This window comes from Lolium rigidum, chromosome 1, assembly GCF_022539505.1.
Source record: "Lolium rigidum isolate FL_2022 chromosome 1, APGP_CSIRO_Lrig_0.1, whole genome shotgun sequence".
Classification (NCBI taxonomy): Eukaryota; Viridiplantae; Streptophyta; class Magnoliopsida; order Poales; family Poaceae; genus Lolium; species Lolium rigidum.
The window spans coordinates 228,319,035-228,328,436 of NC_061508.1; the positions used below are offsets into that span (position 1 = coordinate 228,319,035).

A 9,402-nucleotide genomic window follows, 5' to 3' on the forward strand; every position below is an offset into this window, starting at 1 on the left:
TTAGAGTGTCTTCTTGGACACAAAATACGCCATGTTCAATCTGATTGGGGTGGCGAGTATCGTAACCTTCACACTTTCTTTCAGAAACTTGGGATCTCTCATCGCCTTGCTTATCCCCATACACATCAATAAAACGGTGCTGCTGAACACAAGCATCGTCACATCGTTGAGACATGTTTAACTTTACTTGCACACAGTTATGTACCCTTTTGTTATTGGAGTGATGCGTTTGTTACCGCCTGTTTTCTTATAAATAGGCTTTCCACCCGTGTCCTAGCTATGAAAACTCCTCTAGAGAAATTATTAGACCAAACTCCGGACTACACGTTTCTGAAGGTTTTTGGATATGCCTGTTGACCACACCTTCTACCCTATAACAAACCGTGTGTATATTTCTCGCGATGTAGTCTTTGATGATAACACTTTTCCATTCACTAATCTTACATCATCATCGCCACTACCGAATCTTGCATCATCCACTCCAGCCTCGATTGACCAGTTTGCAGATATTGCGCATACACATGCCTTGTTGTCTAACCACGGTGCAGCTTCTGGTCGCGGTGCCCGTCTGGAGCTCCTGGATGATCCTCCACTTGGTGCACCATCTTCTGTCGCGGGAACGTCATCGGCGGACGTCGATCACCCGGCTACATCGATCACGCACGACGATCACGCCGGCGCCATGCAGTGCCATGCAGGTGGGCTGAACTCGTCCCCCGCGGTGTCCGGCCCGGGTTCGCGTGGCCGGTCCGCTGCCCCGCCTGGCTTCTCTGCCTCGCCACACGTGTTGGCCAGCGGCTCCCCTGCTGGGCCGGCCTTGTCCGAGCCCAACGTCTCCGCGGAGGATGTTGGGCCATCCTCGCCTGACTCGCCAGACTCGGCATCGTCTCCCTCGACGGATTCTGCACCGCCACCACCGCCTCCGCCGCCTCCTCGACCTGTTACTCGCAGCCGCACCGACCATTCTAAGCCGAAGCAGTGGACTGATGGTTCTGTTGCCTGGCTCGCTGCGTGCGAGGCTCATGGTGTTATGGACACGGCTCTTGAACCTCCCAATCATCATGACGCACTACGCATCCCACACTGGCGATGGAGAAGGAGTACCAGGCGCTTCTTCATAACCAGACCTGGACACTTGTGCCTCCACCACCTCAAGTCAACGTCATCGACTCCAAGTGGGTGTTCAATGTCAAGAGGCACTCTGATGGATCCATTGAGCGCTACAAAGCACCTCTCATTGCTAAGGGTTTCAAACAACGCTATGGAATTGATTACACGGATAATTTCAGTCTGGTGGTCAAACCGACGACTATTCGGGTCCTTCTCTCTCCGGCTGTTACTAATGGCTTGCACATGCGTCTGCTAGATGTGCATAATGCTTTTCTCCATGGAGTTCTGGAAGAGGAGGTCTATATGCGTCAGCCCCCTGGCTTTGTGGATCCAGATCGTCCCCAGCACCTGTGTCACCTGTCCAAGGCTCTCTATGGTCTCAAACAGGCACCTCATGCATGGCATGCACGTCTAGGGAATGTTCTTCGTTCTCGTGGCTTTGTTCCCTCGACGGCTGATACATCATTGTTTCTTCTCCAACGACCGGATCTCACCATGTACCTCCTGGTGTATGTTGATGATATCATCTTGGTGAGTTCTTCTACTACTGCGGTTGATCGTCTCATTTAGGGGCTGCGTTCTGAGTTTCCTGTCAAAGATTTGGGAAACTTGCAATATTTCCTTGGCCTCGAGGCCGTTGCCACGGGACTTGCTCTCACACATAAGAAATACTCTTTGGATCTTCTTCGCCGTGCTGGTATGCTCAAGTGCAAACACGCTTCTACACCCATGACAGTGACAGTCAAGCTCACCAGCACTGATGGCAACCTCTTGTCTCCAGAAGAGGAAACTACTTATCGCAGTATTGTTGGAGGTCTTCAGTACTTACTCCTCACTCGCCCAGATTTGTCATTTGCTGTCAACAAGGTCTGCTAGTTCCTTCAGGCTCCTCGGCATTCTCATTGGTCAGCAGTGAAGCGGATCTTGCGCTATGTCAGTATGACAGACTGCTATGGCTTGCGTATATTTGGCCTAACTCCTCGGGTCTTCTGTCAACGTTCTCTGACGCTGACTGGACTGGGAGCACAGAAGACCGACGATCAACGGGGGGGCCATGCCATCTTCTATGGGTCCAACTTGATCGCTTGGAGTGCTCATAAGCAAGCCACCGTCTCTCGATCTAGCACATAATCGGAGTACAAGGCTCTTGCCATTGCTACTGCCGAGATCATCTAGGTTCAGTCATTACTTTGGGAATTGAGGATCAAACAGGGTCGTTCGCCTGTTCTATGGTGTGATAACATTGGAGCTACATACCTATCCTCAAACTCTGTTAATATATATACGGGAGGCCAAACTCTACGCTGGTCATCCAATCCTCCAACTCATCTAGGGTTTTTTACAGCGGCCGAGGTGAGGCCACGTCCTCGAACGACACTTCATCGCGCCTCACATGCACCTACGTGGCGTCGCTAGAGATGGGAGATTCCATGACCATGCTTGGGAGCTCGCGACGATGCGTCGTCTGGCCACTCCGGCATCGTCCTCTCCTTAGTGTGGCCACTACGACGCCATCCCCACCTTAGGCCTTCTGCACGGCGTCATTGAAGATGGTGGCTCATCGGGGCACCTGCCATAGAAGGGAGCCATTACCTCTCCCTCTAGAACGGTCATGACCGGAGATGAGGAAGACAAGAACCCGCAGAGCCATTAGCGATGCATTAGAGATAGTGCAAACACCAAAAAAAAAAAAGAGAAGGGGTTCCGAAAAAAAAAGCCATGTGAGCTTGCGGCAACTAACTAGATGTCTTTTTTTGTGAGATCGAACTAACTACATGTCGACATAGCAAATCACCCGAGGATGATACATCGAAGGTGTTAATGGGCCAGATGACGGGTAAATCAGAAAACGTCCCTGAAACGAGACCGAGCAGATTTGTGCTAGCAGAGCCATAAAAAAATAAACTCAACGGACAAAACCATAGCAAATCGCCCAAGTAGGCCCCATCCATGAATTGGATCATTCATGGAAGCGGTGCCTGTATTGGCTGGGCAGTTGCGGTGCTAACTTCCGTAATCATAACTCCCTCACCTACCATCGCCTCCAGCCTACGCTAAAAGAGTTCACATTGACAAAATGTGGAGAGTGTGTGTGTCGCTAAAAGCCCATTCTTCCGTGACGCCCACGGCCCGCAGACTTCATCGGAGACGGGAAAAGAATAACTAGGAGATGCATTAGCACACCCTCAAACAAAAAAAAAAAGGAGATGCATTAGCAAAATCGACCAAAAGATGCAGAAGTATAAGCTGGCTACTGTACGTGAGCGTACAGTTCATTGGATCAAAGGATTATGATCACACGATAGAAGTTCAGGTAATTTCAGCTAGATTAAATTAATCACAATCTATCTAGTAGTAAACCAAATTTCCGATGCATGGGCGTCTTTGTTTTCGCTATATATCTCCAAGAAGTAGCAGCCGGAGAGTGCTATCATCATTTCATGTACTCCCTCTGTCCCGCAAAAAATATTATAGATTTATTAAAATTTAGATGTATCAACGCACTAAATAGTGTTTAGATACATCTAAATTTAGACAAATTTAAGACAACTTTTTTTTTGGAACGGAGAGATCACGAATAACTGTAGTCCGTGGATCCCAAAACGAGAAACTGTAGTCCGTGGATCCCAAACTGTGTGTGTAATAAAGGATCAGAGCCGGATGCATATTTCTCTTCTCTTGTTTTCTGAATATTGTTTTTCTAAATCCGGAGGTATATGCATATGTGACGAATATTGTTTCAAAAAAATGTGACAACAAGTTACAAATCTGGAGCTGGTAATACAGGTATTATGAAAGGATGCCATTTCAGGAATTGAAAGAGACAACAATGAAACAAACCACACAATCATATATCAGACTTACCAATATACACATATAATTCATATACTCAAATATATGTATTATTACTATTAATTTTAAGTGAGTAAATGATCAGCAATCCCGGAGAATGTTAAACAATGCTCACATCATGGAATTTTTATTTTGTTATGTTTTAATATCCATTTTGCCACTTTATCTAATATATCCCTGATGTAATGCCAGATAAAGTTACCGAATGAAAACAAAAGAACAAACCCTATTCTCCAAGATCTAGAGAGACCATCCTATTCATCTCACCGGTACTTCCATTGGCTCCACTCACCTCGGCCGTCAGACGATACAATACATTCTAGGAAGTGGAGCAAGCCCGGATGTGGATCAAGGCTTGGCATGTAGAAGGTTATTTTATGTTTGGTGTGTGTCCTCCTTAATTAGCAACTTTCCAAGGGTGGATGCTACATAGTTAATTTGAAATGGAAATCCCCATGTTTTATCTTCATTTCGGTGTGCCTACCGTAGTCGACACCAAGGAGATTGTAATGTATATGTCTAGTAAAACGATGGGTGGATCCTAATCTAGTGGATGTTCATCCGAGAACTTAACATAATTTTTGGTGGTTTCATTTTATATTGGTTAATACTTCTCCCAGTTAGGTCTTTGGTGCTCTATTCTTTCCTTGGCATTTTTCGATTGAAAGTCACCAACTATTAGGATGGGTGGCTCATGCGCCACACCAAACCTTTGAGGTTAGTCCTCGAAGTAAAGTTCCAACCTTTTGTAGTTTTTTCACCACGTGCTTGGAGGAACAGTGAGATATTACGATTTGATTTGTCAAAAAACATCGACTTCACACGAACTTGAAGTTGGTTTTATTTACCATTTGGAACCTTTATTGCCATATTGAGATGACATGTTCATTCTATTGGGTTGCCTCTGTATATTCAATAAAGTAAGTTTGATAAGAATAAAGATATATACATGTACTGAGAAAATACCATAGTTCCTACTCCCTCCGTTCTAAAATAATTGAAGCTCTAACTTCACCCCAAGTCAAACTTCTTGAAGTTTGACCAATTTTATAGAAAATATATCAACGCCTGGACCATGAAATTAACCTTGTTACATTTATCACACATTAAAGTTTCATACTATGTAGAGATTTAACATTGCACATACTGGCACATTTTCCTATAACATCGGTCAAACTTCGAGAAAGGAAAAAAATAGAACTTCAATTATTTTGAGACAGAGGGAGTATATCCTAACCCATGTCCTTGAAACTTTTCTAAATAAAAGTGCAGATAAGTTGATATGAAATGGCGTGTTAGAGTCCGAGCATATAGGATTTATTAGTCTTGTTTTGAACCTTGCCCAAATTATATTTATCCATATAGGGCATACAGTCATATGAGGAGCAGTTTCATGTAGCGGATCTACATAACGGATATACTTTTTAGGGAAAATTTGGCCAACTAGGATTGAATGGTTTGAGCCGTATCTTCTTGATCCAATGATTACAAAATATTCACATTTTAATTAGAAAATTTATGTGTGACTTGAGGTTTTGAACAGATCAACTGGACAGTTGCACATTCCAAAGAACTAAAGCAGCGCATAATTCTTGTGCGCAATTCAGCGATGAAAGAATCTACTGCTCTCTTAGAAAGAGCAAACCAGATAGAGGAAACCAGATATTTGTACGGATATATGTATACAGAAAAACCATGTCTACATATATATGCATACTTAATTTAAATGTTGAATATTATGAAAAAAAGATAGGATCACGCATCTATAACTTCCATTAGCCTTTATTAACTCCTCCAATTGAGTTACACTGCAAGGTCTCTGGGATAAAACTGAAATGGATAGACAGTGTTACACCAATTAAATTTTACATACATTTAATTGCATGGGTGGACTAGAAATATCATAACCAATTACCTATTTCGTTGCACATATAGCCTTGTCCTAGCCCGGATAATGGACTATATAGTACATATACATAAGTTTACATATAATGGGAGCATATACTCCTATATAATAAGAGCATCGATCCATGCATGCAACTAAGAATCCAAGTTATTTGAAGCTTGTGGAAACCTTGGGAGATTCTAGTAGAGGGTTCCAGTCCCATATCTTCTCCAAGCTAGGGAAGTTAAGCAATGGGCCTTGAAATGGCGGCGTCGGCTGGTTAGGGCTTGCAGCATGGGTGTAAGTTCCGATCGCCCTACTCAGCTCGTCGATTGGGATGGTTGCCATTGCCGAGGAGCTTGTGTTGAGCAGGGAAGCGTGCGTGGAAGAAGGCAGCTGCATTGCTACCGGGTTGTTTGGTCCCTTGAGGTGGTGGTAGAGTGACGTTCCGTCCTCCTCCGTCGACGTGATGGAACTCAGGGAGGAAGCCGTCGACCGGAACATTACTGGCGGTGGTGTCGCCCCTGCCACTGCTGCAGACAGGGACATGTTCGTCCCCCGGGTAGCGTGAGTGTTGTATGACTTTAGAGCGGATGATGACTGGTGGCTGCCGCCGTCCACGAACATTGGCGGCTGGCGGCGGTGCGCCGCCGCAGCCGCAGCCCTATGTCCTGTTGTGGTGTGCTTCGTTGTTGTGGCCTTTGAGCCAGACGATCGTGTTGTTGTGCCGATGAGGTGGAAGTTGTCATCGATCCCTGGGCGTTTATAGACCCGGCAGAGCGAAATTTCCTGACACATATGCACACACATGTCTCATGGATGGATTCTTAATTAATTAGCATAATCATAATGAAAATTGGTTGACCAAATATGTGCAGAGACTCCCACTATATATCCCTACTCTAGAATGCAAATATAGGTGCATTCTATTTCTATGTAACTATTTAGTGTTATGTATGGATTGAAAAAAAAAACCCATTCAAATGCTTTCACGTGCATGCGTATGCATGACAACATGAGACGAGACCCACTTCCTAAAAAGGTCATAAGGAAGAATGGAAGAATGGAAGATACCAAATTGTAAGCAAACTAGGCACACAAAAGACTTCTGTATCATCTGTTTCATGCTATATGAAATTAGGAGCTGATCTCGAAGCCACCAAAAAGGAACAGCAACACACTATATGCATCATATCTAAACTGTACGTCCTAGATTTGTGCCAAAAAAACATTTTAACAGTGTATTTAAAACAGAAGATTGCAAGCCCTAAAACATCAGACATACTACTAGATATATCGAAAAAAGTATGCATGCCTTCTGTACATATAATTTTTGAGTGTGAGTTAACATCATTGCATATAAATCTACGGTCAAGTACCATATTTTATGGGAAATATCGCAAAAGGATTTGTATTTCTAATCAGAGTATGAAACTATGAATACAGATCAGTGCATAACAAAGAAATGGAGAAGGAAAGGAGAATGCACTTTTTATTTATTAGTTATCACAGGGTTGCAGCTTTATACATACCAAGGATGTCATGTACATATACTTACAAAAAGGTAAGATAAATGGTGGTTAGGAAAAACCTGTATGTGAAAGAGTGTAACAGATTTCCAATGAAGGCTTATATAGTCAAGAATCAACATCGATCCATACAAAAATTAAAAGGGAAACAGATCTCCACAAAATTTAATTAACTTAACTCTTTGTTGCCTATAAAACAAACAAAATGACCAGATATACAAAAAAAAAAGGACACCATCTTAAACCCTTATAGTAGTTTAGCAAAAAAAAAACAAGAATGATCTTGTATATAGTTCTTAATTGGACCTTACCAAAATTTTTGCGCACGTAATTTTCAGTATGCACTTCGAACACCTTTTCAGCAGACAAAATATGTGCAAACAGTACCAGTTTGGATACACATGCCAACGACTAGCAAAAGCAAATCCCTCCAGCCATGCATCATATATCATATCAACGCAACACTCCAGAAGTTTAAAGGAACTACTTTCTGAGTGGACACATCAGGGTCATTTTATGCTTTTTGCAACAAGATCTCTCCCCAAAAACTCAAAATTTAAACACCTCAAGATTCAAGTATCTGTTCGCATTTCTTGCAATCTGAAGTTCTTTCTTCTTTTTCTTGTGAAAAAATAGCAGTAAATTAATTATGAAAGGAACTGTTTAACAAAAGTACAAAAGGCATGATGCTTATACATCGATCCAACAATTAGCAGAACACATCAACAGGTAGGTCGATCAGGTTTAGTAGTACCTTCTGGTATCGTTCGGTTTCGCCGTGTGGGAGGCGATACTCGTTCATGATCCAGCTGCTGCGGAGTCCCTTGGGCGCCTTCCCCACGTAGAAGACGAGTGTCTTCTTGAGGCCGATGGAGCGGTTGCCTTCCACAACGCGCACCATCCTGTCCGCCCCCGTCGCCTTCCAGTACCCCGACGGCGTCACTCGGTTCGGCCGGTCGCCGTTCCGGTACTTGCGGTCCCGAGGCACGTAGAAGAACCACTCCTTGTCCCCAATCGACGCTAGAGCTATACACAGCATATGTAGAGATCGAGAGTCACATGAGAAAAGGTGAATAGGTTCACATGAAATCAACGAGATCAGTTAATTAAAGGGGATCTCAAGTCACGTGTGCATGAAATCATATGCGCGGTGGGAAGCCATGATTATAATTAGGTGGATTCGTTGGGCAGTAGCATACCGGGGAGATCCCATGGGTCGTAGCGGTAAAGGTCGACGGAGGCGATGAGCTCGATGTTGAAGCGCTTGCCGTCCACCTTGCGACGGAGGTAGAACTCGATCAGCTCCTCCTCCGTCGGGTGGAACCGGAACCCGGGCATCACCGTCTCCACGTGCTCGCCGTGCTGCTGCAGCTGCACGCCGTCGACTTCGCCGCCGCCACCGTGCTGCTGCTGGTGGTCTGGTACCGATCCGCCCATGGTGGTCGTCGGCCTTGATCGAGTCATATCGATCACCTCGTTCCCCAATACCCTCCCTCCGCCGGCGCCCTTTATAGCACAAGCAAAGCTGTTAGGGGGAGAAGAGGACTGAAGAAGTACTAGTCCTAGATAGATTGTGCAAGCTAGCTACACCACTAGCCCTAGCTACACATACACGCCACACGGTGATACGCACGGCGTTGTGGAAAATGAGACTGATTGATGCAAGTTGTACTGATCTAGCTGGTGGTGGTCCGGGGTAGAGAGATAATTAACGAGAGAAAATAGTACTATCTCTGTCCATAAATATATGTCGTAAGTTCGTTTAAATTTAGATGTATCTAAATACTTTTTTAATGTATAGAAAAATTTTTAGGCTATAGATACATTCGAATTTAGATGAATCTCCGGCATTTCTTTATTAATGGAGGGAGTACAGTATACTTAGAAACTTTTTTGTTACAAGATGTGTGTAGTTATAACTTAGACAACTGCAGGCTAGAAGAGGACCTGTTGATGTATACATGCCGGTATTAATAGCTGTTACTTTTAGCTAAGTTAGGAATTGGATTATCACAGCTCGATCTG

At 44.1% G+C, this 9,402-nt stretch overlaps 1 protein-coding gene across 1 annotated transcript; it reads right to left on the bottom strand.

The window, feature by feature from the left end:
- Nucleotides 1-5,718: 5,718 nt before the first annotated feature.
- On the bottom strand, nt 5,719-8,998 carry LOC124683267 (NAC domain-containing protein 35-like). The gene is made up of 3 exons (XM_047217822.1): nt 8,577-8,998; nt 8,132-8,403; nt 5,719-6,637 (listed from the first exon to the last, which is right to left on the bottom strand). Exons 1-3 carry the CDS (start codon nt 8,839-8,841, stop codon nt 6,017-6,019), a joined length of 1,158 nt encoding a protein of 385 aa, XP_047073778.1. The 5' UTR covers nt 8,842-8,998; the 3' UTR covers nt 5,719-6,016.
- Between the last annotated feature and the right edge of the window lie 404 nt (nt 8,999-9,402).

What these genes read in the sequence shown, in the direction of transcription:
- LOC124683267 (XM_047217822.1), bottom strand. Translation starts at nt 8,841, where the DNA reads ATGACTCGATCAAGGCCGACGACCACCATGGGCGGATCGGTACCAGAC. An exon ending in CGACCCATGGGATCTCCCCG is followed by an intron (nt 8,404 to 8,576) that starts GTATGCTACTGC and finishes TGCTGTGTATAG; the next exon opens with CTCTAGCGTCGATTGGGGAC. An exon ending in AAACCGAACGATACCAGAAG is followed by an intron (nt 6,638 to 8,131) that starts GTACTACTAAAC and finishes CATATGTGTCAG; the next exon opens with GAAATTTCGCTCTGCCGGGT.